This window comes from Bombina bombina, chromosome 2 (genome assembly GCF_027579735.1).
Source record: "Bombina bombina isolate aBomBom1 chromosome 2, aBomBom1.pri, whole genome shotgun sequence".
NCBI lineage: Eukaryota > Metazoa > Chordata > Amphibia > Anura > Bombinatoridae > Bombina > Bombina bombina.
Window position 1 is genome coordinate 1,243,371,826 of NC_069500.1, and position 15,814 is coordinate 1,243,387,639.

General features: G+C 37.2%; 1 protein-coding gene across 1 annotated transcript in view; it reads right to left on the bottom strand.

The window, feature by feature from the left end:
• NSUN7 (NOP2/Sun RNA methyltransferase family member 7) overlaps positions 1-15,814 on the bottom strand; it is a 340,200-nt gene that overhangs the window by 21,119 nt on the left and 303,267 nt on the right. Inside the window, exon 10 of the mRNA XM_053704032.1 lies at positions 1,907-2,030. Coding sequence (XP_053560007.1) covers positions 1,907-2,030 — 124 coding nt within the window. The remainder of the gene's footprint in view (positions 1-1,906; positions 2,031-15,814) is intronic.

A 15,814-nucleotide genomic window follows, 5' to 3' on the forward strand; every position in this document is an offset into this window, starting at 1 on the left:
TAAACGATTTTACATGCCAGCAAAAAACGTTTAACATTAATAAATTGAGTGTTATTAAAAAGCCTGTTGCTAGTCCCTGCAAATTAGGCTAAAGTTTTATGCATACAGTATAATTCCAGTGAAGTGCCATTCCCCAGAATACTGAAGTGTAAAATATACATACATGACAGCCTGATACCAGTTGCTGCTACTGCATTTAAGGCTGAGTTTACATTATATCGGTATGGCAGAATTTTCTCATCAATTCCATTGTCAGAAAATAATAAGCTGCTACATACCTCTTTGCAGATTAATCTGCCCGCTGTCCCCTGATCTGAAGTTTACCTCTCCTCAGATGGCCGAGAAACAGCAATATGATCTTAACTACTCCGGCTAAAATCATAGAAAAACTCAGGTAGATTCTTCTTCAAATTCTACCAGAGAAGGAATAACACACTCCGGTGCTATTATAAAATAACAAACTTTTGATTGAAGGTATGAAACTAAGTATAATCACCACAGTCCTCTCACACATCCTATCTATTCGTTGGGTGCAAGAGAATGACTGGTAATGGCAGTTAGGGGAGGAGCTATATAGCAGCTCTGCTGGGTGAATCCTCTTGCACTTCCTGTTGGGGAGGAGTTAATATCCCATAAGTAATGGATGATCCGTGGACTGGATACACTTAACAAGAGAAATAAAGTACTTCATCAATGATGGGAAAAAAAAGAATAATTGGATCCAAACAGTGATCATTAGACCGCTGCTTCTTACACTCTTCGCCTCTGAGGTGGCGAAGAGAAAACCCCCGAGAGTTCTCTCTCTATCTCTCTCTGTGATTGACAGCCCCTTCGCTCGTGCGCGAGTGAAGGGGCAGGCATTAAACACTCAGTGGAGTGTATAATGCTGCATACGGACGAACAGATCTGTTTCCCGTATGCAGCAAAGGCGTGAGGACACCACACCTTTTAATACATGGGACCCAAAGTGAGCGCCACATTTCGTCCTATAAGGAGAGGTAGTCTGCTAATCAAATTATTGTTACTATATTAACAAAATAGGAGTTTATTAAAACCAAATAGTACATAGTTTTCTATTCATGTTGACTGAACCACTGTTTCAAATGAAACAGAACAGATCATTGCCTTGGGTTCTGTGATGATAAAAATGATCATTGAATTCCTTGTATAACTGTACCTGACTTTTTATACATAATATGGTTGTGGAAGGCAGTTATTACTAAAATAATTTAGATTTTCTTATAATACATTTTTTGGTTTATTTCCCACTCTCATTTTAAATATAATTAAAGTCCCCCCCCCCCCCACCTCTATTTCTAGTGCATTGGCTCATTTCGGAATTCATAAATCTTTTTTTTCTCTGTGGCAGAATATGTGGGTTAACAGACCCTGCAAAATTCCTATTGTTATCTCCAGATGGTGAGGACTATTATAGAATAATTGGCTGTACAGTAAAATGTATTTTCTTATCATGTGCTGAGGATTTGACAAGTGAATGATATGCGAGATCATGATGGTACAACTTTAATGAGACACCTTAATGAATGTAGTGACTACAGTAAGACAAGGTGTGCAGGCTGAATAATGTGGTGTAATAGTTATAGATCAGGACTCTTCTATACAAAATCAATCTAAAGATTCATGTTTGACTAAGATTGACTTGATATGTTCCCCGAATCATAACTAAAGAACATCACTTATAATGTGCTATTCCCCTTATGATCACCCAGTAATGGTGATAACCTTTGTGCACGTGCAGTCATCATTAGAATGTATATGAGACAAATGCTAGAAGCTGCACAAGGAGGGCCTGGTTTTTTTTAAAATTTTATTTTCTCTCAATTTTTTTTTAATTCACAAATGACTGTAGATTATGAACATAGAAAGATAAAATAAATAGCCTTACCTCTCTGACCATGACAGCAATAAAGAGGCCATTTGCAGTCTCTGATGGTTCCATTTTAAACATTTGGTTTGATGCGGATATGATTTCTGATGGGCTACTGAGAGGAATAACAGGAGGGCTAAGCCTGTAGAAATATTAATTAGAAAACCATCACAGCATGAAAACAGAAATGTTATACAAATGGCCATTAAAGAAATAGAAGTTGTGACTTGTTCCTAATAATGTATAAAGGCTGCACCTCACTAATAGATCAGTAAACACATGAATACATCCTATTTGTCAGAAAGGTATCAACCGTTAGACAAAAGAGATCTTACAACAAGCCTGTATTATAACATAATAGGGGGGGCGCAGTTTTCTTAACCACTTAAAGGGATAGAAAGGTAAAAAATAAAATGTGCATGGGTGCATTTCAATTTGAAATAAAAGCCTTTTTGCAATATACTTCCATTAGCAAAAATGCTTGTTGTAAAAGTTGTGACTGGTGTTCTGCGGCATATGCACATATGCTGTGAGGGCCTGTGCATCAGCATTTAAACAGCACTAATTCTCATTGTTTATTGCTTCTCAAGACATAATCTGTGTCATACAAACCACTGCTGAGAATGTGTGGTGTTTGAATATTGGTGCATGGGCTCTCACAGGATATGTGCGTATGCTGCAGAAAAGCAGTAATAACTTTTATTAGAAGCATTTTCCTTTGTTCCCATGATATTTTGTGTTGAAGAGATACCTAGGTAGGCGTCTGGAGCACTATGGAAGGTAATAGAGCTGCCGTCTAGTGCTCTTGCAAATGGATAACATTCTTGCAAAACTGCTGCCATATAGTGCTCTAGAAATGTGCAGGCTCCTAAACATACATCCCTGCTTGTCTACAGAATATAGCACGAGAATGAAGAAAAAACGATAATAGAAGTAAATTAGAGAGTTATTTAAAATGATTTGCTCTATCTGAATAGATTAAATCTTTAGATTTCGTATCCCTTTAAAGCCCACTGAAAGTCCTTTTTCAGTGAGAAATCCACACATTATATAAAGATATTTTTCAGCAGACCCAGTAGATTCAGACTGCACCATTATTTTATCTATAGATCATGCACTTTTCAACAACTTTCAATTTTACTTCTATTACCAAGTTTGCTTTGTGCTATTGATAGTCTTTTACTTTACTGAAACAACTGTAAAGGAACTGCAGCTGCAGTAACAAATAGGGCAAAATAGAGAAAAGCGACATTACAAAGGTATCGCCCATCAATATAATATAATACAATTATTATACTTATTAAACAGAAAATTGTAAGGAAACTGAAATCCCAACAACAAGCAGAGCCGCCCTCTTTTTTTGTTTTGCAACTATAGCAGTGTTATACATTGTTGCAAACACTGCTGCCAGATGGCTAAAGACACGTGCACGCTCCTGAGCTCACTTAGGATTGCTGTTTAACAAAAAACATACCAAGAGAACTAAACAAAATTTATAATAGAAGTAAATTGGAAAGCTGCTTAAAATGTCATGATCTATCCAATCCATTTAAATGTAACTTTACTGTCCCTTTAAAGCATTGTGCAGATGATTGTAACGTGGTTATCCACACTTAAAGGCACAGTAAATCATAAAATAAACTTACCTCAGTAGAGAGATAAGACATCAGGCTTCTCAATAACTTTACACTTGTTTTTTTTTTAATATTTAAATTGTTAAATCTTAGGCTATTTTTTTATTTGATTATATAAAACTCCTGACACATGGGATAAATGTGTTCACAATTATGTGTTTTACCTGCTGGAATATTTTTGCAATTTTAAAACTGCTACCTATACTGAAATTCCCAATAGTGCATTATTGGCTTTAGAAAATATATGTAAACAAGAGACAGCAGCAATAAAGTGGATGGTGGGTGAGAGGTCAGCCCATTTGAAAAGGTGTTCCGGCAGCAGCTTTGAATGCACTCTACTTGTAATACCAGCACACACAATTGTGAACCTTGCATTCGCATTGCATGGAAGCTTTGTCCTCATGAGAGTGCAGTTCCATAGGCTCCAATGGGAGCCTCGTTCTGATGCTGTCATACACGGCACAGAAACAAAGCAAATTTAAAATATATATGTTATATACATATATATTTATGTATTAATATGTGTATATAAGCATATACATATATATTTATGTGTTAATATTTGTATATAAGCATATACATATATATTTATGTGTTAATGTGTGTATATAAGCATATACATATACAGGGAGTGCAGAATTATTAGGCAAGTTGTATTTTTGAGGATTAATTTTATTATTGAACAACAACCATGTTCTCAATGAACCCAAAAAACTCATTAATATCAAAGCTGAATATTTTTGGAAGTAGTTTTTAGTTTGTTTTTAGTTTTAGCTATTTTAGGGGGATATCTGTGTGTGCAGGTGACTATTACTGTGCATAATTATTAGGCAACTTAACAAAAAACAAATATATACCCATTTCAATTATTTATTTTTACCAGTGAAACCAATATAACATCTCAACATTCACAAATATACATTTCTGACATTCAAAAACAAAACAAAAACAAATCAGTGACCAATATAGCCACCTTTCTTTGCAAGGACACTCAAAAGCCTGCCATCCATGGATTCTGTCAGTGTTTTGATCTGTTCACCATCAACATTGCGTGCAGCAGCAACCACAGCCTCCCAGACACTGTTCAGAGAGGTGTACTGTTTTCCCTCCTTGTAAATCTCACATTTGATGATGGACCACAGGTTCTCAATGGGGTTCAAATCAGGTGAACAAGGAGGCCATGTCATTAGATTTTCTTCTTTTATACCCTTTCTTGCTAGCCACGCTGTGGAGTACTTGGACGCATGTGATGGAGCATTGTCCTGCATGAAAATCATGTTTTTCTTGAAGGATACAGACTTCTTCCTGTACCACTGCTTGAAGAAGGTGTCTTCCAGAAACTGGCAGTAGGACTGGGAGTTGAGCTTGACTCCATCCTCAACCCGAAAAGGCCCCACACGCTCATCTTTGATGATACCAGCCCAAACCAGTACTCCACCTCCACCTTGCTGGCGTCTGAGTCAGACTGGAGCTCTCTGCCCTTTACCAATCCAGCCACGGGCCCATCCATCTGGCCCATCAAGACTCACTCTCATTTCATCAGTCCATAAAACCTTAGAAAAATCAGTCTTGAGATATTTCTTGGCCCAGTCTTGACGTTTCAGCTTGTGTGTCTTGTTCAGTGGTGGTCGTCTTTCAGCCTTTCTTACCTTGGCCATGTCTCTGAGTATTGCACACCTTGTGCTTTTGGGCACTCTAGTGATGTTGCAGCTCTGAAATATGGCCAAACTGGTGGCAAGTGGCATCTTGGCAGCTGCACGCTTGACTTTTCTCAGTTCATGGGCAGTTATTTTGCGCCTTGGTTTTTCCACACGCTTCTTGCGACCCTGTTGACTATTTTGAATGAAACGCTTGATTGTTCGATGATCACGCTTCAGAAGCTTTGCAATTTTAAGAGTGCTGCATCCCTCTGCAAGATATCTCACTATTTTTGACTTTTCTGAGCCTGTCAAGTCCTTCTTTTGACCCATTTTGCCAAAGGAAAGGAAGTTGCCTAATAATTATGCACACCTGATATAGGGTGTTGATGTCATTAGATCACACCCCTTCTCATTACAGAGATGCACATCACCTAATATGCTTAATTGGTAGTAGGCTTTCGAGCCTATACAGCTTGGAGTAAGACAACATGCATAAAGAGGATGATGTGGTCAAAATACTCATTTGCCTAATAATTCTGCACTCCCTGTATATTTATGTGTTAATGTGTGTATATAAGCATATACATATATGTATGTGTTAATATGTGTATAGAAGCATATACATATATATTTATGTGTTAATATGTGTATATAAGCATATACATATATATTTATGTGTTAATATTTGTATATAAGCATATACATATATATTTATGTGTTAATGTGTGTATATAAGCATATACTGTACATATATATGTATGTGTTAATATGTGTATAGAAGCATATACATATATATTTATGTGTTAATATGTGTATATAAGCATATACATATATATTTATGTGTTAATATGTGTATATAAGCATATACATATATATTTATGTGTTAATGTGTGTATATAAGCATATACATATATATTTATGTGTTAATGTGTGTATATAAGCATATACATATATAATTATGTGTTAATATGTGTATATAAGCATATACATATATATGTATGTGTGTGTTAATATGTGTATATAAGCATATACATATATATTTATGTGTTAATATGTGTATATAAGCATATACATATATATTTATAGAGAACACACAGTTCCCCATAGACCACAATGTAAAGGTACTTTTCAGTGCCGTTTTCTTGCTTAGCGCAGTTTAAAATAAATGTAAATTTTTTTTTTTTAAAACCAAAAAGGGACCTTACACTTTATTTTGGGGGCAATTAGAGGATATTTTAAAAATTAACCAGAAGCCTGACCTCTGGTTAATTTTTGAAGCGCTAATTGCTACCGCAAGCTCGTGGTGGCAATAACAAGCCACTTGAAATGGCTGGTTATTTTATCACGCGCCCGTTATTGGGCATATTTGCCTGCTTACGGGCGCGCAATAAATTAGCGCTCCGCTTGTCATCTAGCCCTTAATAGGTGAAAAATACCTGAGCTTTAGAAATTAAGAAATGTATTTTAATAATAAATAGCTTAGTCTATTAAATAGCATTTGGAGTTTATATAAATAAGCACAGGGTATTACCCTCTCCAGATGTGAGCATCACAGAAAATTATATCTGGGTGTAAAAAAATCTACAGTACGTGTGGTTTGTAATGAGGGACATTATTGTTCTGCACAATTTGCATAACATTTACATGCAGACTTTGTACAGCTCATAGATTTTATCGGTCTGTCTGAATCTTGAAATTACTGGAGTATACTAATCCTTTTTCTTCTCAACAAAAATCACTTTTTAAACCAGTACTCTGATTTCCTCACTTATTACCTTATATGCAATTGGTTGTCTAATATAGTACAGGAACATGAGTATTTCCAGCCTTCTATGGTGAAAAAAGCATTAACAAATATAGAATGATATATGATATGTAGAATGCCATGCTACATAGCAGAAATCCTCATTACACCAATGTCAATTTGACACATCATCCCTTTCTAAGAACAATTCCACTGACTTATTTTCAGCGGTCTTGGTACACTTATTGTGACACAATAGTAAACAACAAGCTAGGATATTTTAAACATTAAGTACATTAAAATTAAACAATAAATATTTATAACACATTAGTATGCTGAAATTAGACAAAAATGTTTTATTTATCATGAGGTAAATGCCCCGATCGGTTGCAGGCTTGCTTATTTGTGACTGATATTTATGAAGCAGAGGTTATAAATGCTGTTTCATAAACCCTCTCCGCTAACTTCCAAGTTAGAAATAGCAGGTAAAAATCGCCACAGACTAATTCGACCGGGGTGATTGACATTCGCTAGTGTAATGCTAAATATGGAGAACAAATGCACCCCACATTTGCAATAAAATAGGGACAGGTTCACACCATGCGTCCATTCTAACCAGTTTTGCTTGACTGTGCTACCATTAGAGTGCAACTTTAATATTACAAGTCAATGATAAAGCGCATTAACCAGAGAAGAGATAGCGTGGCCAACTTCACTCAAACGCAACCATTACTTTCAATGGATATTGCGCTGGTATTACAAGTTAAAAGTTAAAGTTTGTGCTACAATATTTAGCTCGACATCAGACCTGAAGTAAACTGTAAGTAAGGGTTCAAAATAAGTTGCAGAAAACACATCAAAATCACATTAAAATGTGTGTGTGTGTGTGTGTGTGTGTATATATATACACATGTGTATAATGTATTATTATTATGGATAAAATTCATTTAAATAAAACAATACAAGACTTGTAAGAGACAGGACAAAATTTACAAACACATAAAGGAGGGTTTGAGGGCCCTATTCCCATGGGAACTTACAATCTAGAAGGGTAGGAGGTTGAGAAACAGGAGGTGAGGACTGCAAGATTTGGAAATATGTTAATACAGAGTGAGGCCTCGCTTCCATTGAGTCGTTAAAAATGGAGCCGTAAGCTACCGAAGCGGCCGACAGCTAAAAGTAATTTACGGCTGCATTTTAGTACCAGGTTTCCATTGAAAAGATTAGCGTGTTGCACGCAGTCGCTCTTTTCGTGTAGCTGTAAGTTAACGTTGTGTTAACGCTTCCATCTAACGTCGGATTTCTTGAAAATCAATTAGTTGCTAAGGTAACCCGACCTTACGCTATAGAATTTACGTTTAACGTCCGTGCTTCTTACCTGTGATCGCCTCTCAAGAAAAATAAAAAACACTTATCCATATTTTTAATAATCAAATACTATTTTCTAATATAATTATATTTAACACTTCATAAATATAAGTAATATTTATTGCTGCCCTAGGCATAGGTCTAGTTTGCATTCTGTATATATGTTCTTGCATATATTATTATATTTAAATATATATTGATATTTCTATTAGAATATAAGTTCAACTATTTCTATACATGAGACAACAATAAATATTACTTATAACAATTTATTTCTACATTAAAACACTTGCATTATTTGCAAGTTTTATAATTTAAATAGAAAATAGGTCTCAGAAAGCACAATTTTCCTCTTTTACACCTAGTTGAGCTGGGGGTAATATTTCTCAATGTATCGACAGCCTCCGACAATGTATTAACGGTTAGCGCTTTCATTGGAAACCTGGTATAATTTATCGATTAACGGCTTCTATTACTTTCTATGGGACGCGAAGATCTTTTCGGCAGCCGAAGTCCGGCTGCCGATATTGAGGTATAACGCGCCATTGGAAACAGTCGATAAACGATATTGCTTCCGACAGCATATTTATCGGTTTGCGAGTGCACGCAAACTGAATTACGACTCAATGGAAGCGAGGCCTTAGATGGGGGAAATGTTAGGTAAGTGAAATTAATTTATTATTGAGTTGGGTGGTAGGCTTCCCTGAACAGAAAAGTCTTCAGGGTACATTTAAAGCTAGACAGATTAGGGCAAAGCCTGACATCACAAGGGAGAGTGTAGGTGCTGCACGACAGAAGTCCTGCAGTCTAGATGAGAGGAGGTGATAGTTGTGGATGCAAGGAGCAGGTCATTGTTGGATCTTAGGGGACGGGCTGGAGTATACTTGTGTATTAGAGAGGATAGGTGGAGGGGAGCGGCGTTGGTGAGAGCTTTGTATGTAAGGGTGAGAATTTTGAATTTAATTCTGGATGGGGAGCCAATGAAGGGACTCGCAGAGAGGTGCAGCAGATACAGATTGACGGGAAAGGTGGATCAGCCTGGCAGAGGCATTTAGGATGGATTGAAGGGGGAGAGGCAGGAAAGAAGAAGGCCAGCGAGTAGGTTATTGCAGTAGTCAAGTCGGGAGATAACAAGGGAGTGGATTATTTGCTTTGTGGTGTCAGCGCTCAGAAAAGGGCGAATTTTGGAAATATTGCGTAGATGGTTGCGGCAGGATGTGGAAAGCGATTGGATATGGGGGACGAAGGATAGATTTGAGTCAAGTGTGACTCTGAGGCAGCGGACTTGGGGCGATGGGGAAATGGTGACGCTGTCAACAGGGATAGAGAAGTCAGAAGTCGGTGTAGAGCTTGAGGGGGGGATAAGAAGGAGCTCAGTCTTGGACATGTTAATCTTTAGGATGTGAGAGGCCATCCAGGAAGAAATACCAGATAAGCAGTCGCTGACATGAGAAAGGACAGAGGGAGAGCATGGGTGGAGAGGTAGATCTGGGTGTCATCCACATAGAGGTGATATTTGAAGCCATAACTGTTGATAAGTTTACCCAGCGAAGAAGTATAGATGGAGAAGAGTAGAGGACCCAGAACAGATCCTTGAGGTACTCCAACAGACAGAGGCATAGGAGAGGAGGAGTCGCCGGCAAATTACACAGAAAAAGACCTGTGGGAAAGATAGGAGTGAATCCAGGAAAGAGCAGTGTCACAGAGGCCAAAAGAGCTAAGGGTCTGTAGGAGACTGTGTCGAAGGCGGCTGAGAGGATGAGTATAGAGTAGTGGCCAATATTTTTTGCAGAGAGAAGATCGTTTGTAACCTTGTTAAGGGCAGTCTCAGTTGAGTGTTTTGGGCGGAATCCGGATTGCAGTGGGTCAGACAAGGAGTTGGTGGACAGGAAGTGGGTTAGGCGATTGTAAACTAGTTTTTCAAGGAGTTTTGATGTTAGTGGAAGCAGTGATATGGGGCAGTAGCTTTCAGAATTTGGGTCGAGGGAGGGTTTTTTGAGTATGGGAGTGACTTTTGCGTGTTTGAAAGAAGATGGGAATGAGCCGGTAGAGAGAGATAGGTTGAAGATGTGGTTAAGAGCAGGAGTGAGGGTGGAAGATAGGGAGGGTATTAGATGGGAAGGGATAGGGTCGAGTGGGCAGGTAGTGAGGCGTGAGGAAGATAGTAAGGAAGAAACTTCATTCTCAGTGGCTGGATGGAAGATAGAGAGGGTGGCAGAGGGAGTAATTGGGCCTGTTGTTAGAATATTGCAGGTTGGTGTTGGGATGTTGCTTCGGATAGTACGTGTTTTGTTTAAAAAGTAGTCTGCCAGGGCTTGAGCACTAAAGACAGACTGGGTGGTGGAGCAGGTGGGTAGAGGAGAGAGTTAAAGGTGGAAAAGAGTCGTTTAGGGTTTGAGGAAAGAGTAGATATGAGAGAAGAGAAGTAGGTTTGCTTGGCTAAGTGAAGGGCAGAAGTGTATGAACGAAGAATAAACTTATAGTGTATGAAATCAGGTTTCACGCTCAGCAGTATGAGAGCATTTTTGCAAATAGCGTGTATGCTGAGCATGCCAGGGCTGTAACTGACTGTGTGGTGTTTTGCGCAGCTGGGGAGAGGCAAGTGTGTCTAGTGCAGAGGAGAGAGTTCTGTTATAGTGGGCTGTAGCGAGATCAGAGCAGGTTATAGTGGAAGTGTAAGGGAGGAGATTTTGAATGATTTTTGAAAATTGGAGCGGGTCCACAGCATGTGTATTTCTGCAGGTGCGGGATGGAGAAGTGGGTTTAGCTTTTGCATTAATATTATAGGTGGCCAGGTGATTGTCTGAAATGGGAAAAGGGCGACAGGTGGTGTCAGATATAGAGCAGAGGTAGGAAAATACCAGGTCGATGGAGTGTCCATCACGGTGAGTCGGGAGTAGGGTGAATTGTGAGTGACCGAAGGAGGATGTGAGTGAAAGAAGTTTAGAGGCAGCGGGGCAGATGGGTTGTCAATGGGAATGTTGAAGTCCCCAAGAATTAGGGTTGGTATATTAGAAGAGAGAAAGTGAGGAAGCCAGGCGGCGAAGTTGTCAAAGAATTGGGAGGTTAGTCCAGGAGGGCGATAGATGACTGCCACTTTGAGGGAGAGAGGGGAGAACAGGCGAATACAGTGGACTTCAAAGGAGAAGAAGGAGAGTGATGGTATTGGAGGTAGGTATTGATAAGTGCAGGAGGGGGAGAGCAGGATGCCGACACCGCCACCACGTTTCTCACCTGGCCTAGGGGTATGGCTAAAGAGAAGGCCACCATGTGTGAGAGCAGCAATGGAAACAGTGTCAGAAGGAGATAACCAGGTTTCTGTAATTGCTAAATGGGTGAAAAGCATTTGATATAAACAGGTCATGAATGGCTGTAAGTTTGTTGAAGACAGAGCAAGAGTTCCATAGTGCGCGGGTGAAAGGAGTGTGTGCATGTGGGATGCATTGGATGGAAATTAGGTTATGTGTGTTGCTTTTATTAAAGTTTCTATAAGGAGTACATGATTGGGTAATGGTGGGAATGAGGGTGGGCCCAATATTTGGAGAGATGTCGCCTGATGCTAATAGCATCAAGATGGAAAGTAAGAGTAGGTGAAAATGAGATTTATAGCAGTGGGGGTATTTTTGGGAGGTGGTGCAGTTTGTTGATATAGATTTTAAAATACAAAGTAGTTTGTGAGAGCTAAGGTAAGGAGAAGAAAGGAGAGAGGGGCCGATATAAACTGCGTGTGGGTAAGGTATGAACATCAAATACCTTGAAACATGCTAAATCATATTTTTGCATTTTAATTTGTTTTAATGTGTTTTGAATATAAGAACTTCAAAAATCAATATTCTTCACTTAAAAAAAAGTTTATTTTAAAATATTTCTATATAAATATATATATATAAAACAAAAGCAAGGTTAGTGTGATTAAAGCGCATAAAACCTACTTCCTATAATCACCTAAGAGTACCAGGTGACGCATGCATATAAATACAGCAGACAGTATTTCCAACTAGGTTATCTCGTAGATTGTGGATATCTCCAATACAGTCTGTAATAGAAGTATAAAAGTCCAGAAAAAATACAACAAAATGTGAAATAAACGTTGATTAAAAATAGTACTTTTGCAGGAACAAATTCAGCGTCTATAATCCAAAAAATAAAATTCTGTAGTGAAGTACACCGAAATCCAATATGTCTGGATAATCAAATGCGCAGATATTTCTATCCGTATCTGATTATAGATGGGTACTCACCAGATTTCACCTCAATCAAATGAGGTAAGTATATAGCCAACACCAGAACTCTAAATCAGAACTCTAAAGGGAACTTTAAGGTGTATTTTTCTCCTTCTATCTCTTCCTCTCTCTCCCCCAGAATGGCAAGTTGATTCTTCAGAAAGCTCCGATGTGGTTTATACAATGAAACAGAAAAGAACACCAATAGTGTAATACTGCATTTATTATCAAATTACATACACACATCAAAGGGTCCGTTGTAAATGTGCTTACTAGAATTACCCTCAACAAATGAGGTATGAGACAAGTAAAATTGTGTTATTCACACAAGGAATATGACTGCTTCGCAATGATGGAGAAAAAACTACCAGGACCGGGTAGCCCGTATAGAACTGCCTTACGCGTTTCGAAGTTTATCTCAGGAGGAGTACTTCTTCGTCAGAGGCTAATAGGGAAAAACACCTGGATGTTGTTTTAAAGGCTTGAGAAAGTGGCCGTGTGGTCCTGGTAGTTGCCGATTGGAGGATAAATGGGAGTTGGCCCTTAGTGTGGACCAATGGCAGACTTACTGTCTAAGAGCACGGCATGGGACAATTTGAATATGCCGATTACTCTGGAAGTATTTACATTTAAAAATTGTATATAAAGAAGAGGGCTATAGATGCGGACTCCAAGTAGAATGCCCTAAGTGATTTAGCTGGGACATCTGAGATTACGAACAATAACTGCATCATGCCTATCCTTACATTAACAATAATTGCAATTGACATTTGGATATTTGAAATCTATACAAATAAGACGTTCTAACACAAAAGACACCTTATATAGCATAACATCCTGGGTAAAAACAGTAGATCAAACAATACGAAATAATAATAGCGATGTTTACACAATAAAACTAAGACTAAAAAGTAAAAAAATTAGAAAATTAGAGAATTAGAAAAAACATCTTCGGTATAATTGATTAAAAACAGACACAAACATATTTGTTTACTAATATACATACTCATTTGTTTCAAAATCTATATATAAATACAATTCTCCTATCTTTCAAAAATATTCCATAATAGGAATATAAAATATAAAGAGATGTATGGACTAATAAAATCTTATAGACCAAATAGAAAAGGTGAATAGATAACTATATAGATATAATAAATTACTCTACATTAATTCATATATGAAGATCATAAAACAAATCACAATTAAATGAATCCAATAGGATAAAATAGCTAATATAATAATAAAAAAATTAAATGTATATATAAGCAATCCTGTTACGATTTTTCATCATTAAGAAAGTGCGAGATGAACTCTTAGTTCAAATTAAAAAAGCAGACAAATCAATATATCTTTGTTTAGACCTTGGGGATATAATGTATCTAAAAAATGAATCCAATAGGTTTCCCTCTTTCTAAGAGTCAGAAACCTATTTCCTCCTCTTTCACTAGTTTTAACATGTTCTAGAATAGTGCCCTTAAGGCACTGTGGATTTTTATCATGCTTCTTTTTATAATGTTTGGATAGGCTGTGGCCTTCAAAACCTGTTTCAATATTATCAATATGCTCAAAGAGTTGTTTCTTATAGGGCTTTTTTGTGCGTCCTATATATTGAAGGCCACAGCCGCATTCCAGAAGATATACCACATAGGTAGTCTTGCAATTAGTTAATGTGTTGATATTACAGATTTTTTTAGGGCTCTGGTGTGATGTGATCATTCTAGTTGGTTTCTTTCCATTATATGCATGTGAGCATCCTAGACAATTTGCTCTATGGCATCTAAAAACCTTTGGAACCTTCTGACAGCCAGTTCGAATTAATTGCTGTGTTGTTCTTATTTGTCCTAGTGGTATTTTTTCGTTTAGAGGGGGCAAGAATATTTTTCAGATTTTTATTTTTCCTATAAATAATGTTCGGATTTTTCCCAATTACTGGTTCCAGAAGAGGATCTTGTTGTAAAATAGACCAATGTTTTAGGGCTGTAACTAACGATTATTTTCATAATCGATTAATCGGCCGATAATTTTTCGACTAACTGGATAAAAAAAGAATCAATAATTGTTTCCTATATTTTAAATAAAATCAACATACTGAGTGTTACAAATATAAACTTCAGACTAAAACTTTACATTAACACTGTTTGTACAATTTTTAAGCAGCAGAGCACAGTTTTATAATTAAACAAAACAAAACCAAAAACTGTTTGAAAAGAGGTAGAACTAGAAAGAGTTAGACTATCACTGTTAATAACATTCTGTTATTCACTTTTTCAGAAACTTTGCATTGAAATGCAAAAATCTCAACATGTCCACATGCTTCTGGCTAAGGCTGATTCTCTGTGTGCAGCTATATTTCCTGCAGCAGAGAAGAGGCACTCAGATGGTGTTGAGGTGCTTGAGATGTATAAGTAGGGTTTTGCCAATTTCACCAAAGTGGGATATTTATCTTTGTTAGCTCTTCACCAATGCAAAGTGTTTTTCATCTTGGCAAGGGGCCTCTCAATAAAGTAACCCTTGACTTCATTCTAACAAAAAAAATATCTTGAATATCTATATGCAATGGTAAATAACCAGCTATAATGTTAGGGGGAAATATCTAGTCCGCTCTAAAAATAACGACTACATACTTATAAAGGTTGAATCTGGTACATATTATCACAATTTATTAAAAATATAAAAAAACAATAAAAAACAAAATCAAAAGCGCTAAGGACTGTATATCAATACCAGGACAAAGCCTTACACATTTATTTATACAGTACATATAATCAGCAATAGCAAGCAATCCGCTAATAATTGTGCAAACAGATAATAGTGCACATCAATTTAAATAACTCCCATCAATCTAGGGGCTAGGTGTAAATAACAATCTTGGCACTATATCATGAAAAGCATAGTTCCAAATCACCTGATTTAATATATACAATAAAATGATGACTATTATATCTGGGTTGCACATAAGTCAGGGGTAGTTGTAAACGTATACTGTCCTGAAAAAGTGAAAAGTAGACGTCCTTTAGGTTAAGGGCATAACCATAAAACACAATACCATGTGCAGGAGTTCATTGGAGTAAAGCAGCTGGTGCTGTGCACAGACCAACTAATTTCAAACCAACTAATCGATTATGAGATTCGTTGACAACTATTTTCATAATCAATTATTATCGATTATGATGATTAGTTGTTGCAGCTCTACAATGTTTTTTGAAAATCCTCTTAATCTCCGGAGAAGCTTCATTAAATGTAGTAATAAACCCTATTTCTCCTCTGTTTTTCTCTTTATTCTTGGAGGGTACAATTTCCTGCAGATTTTTATT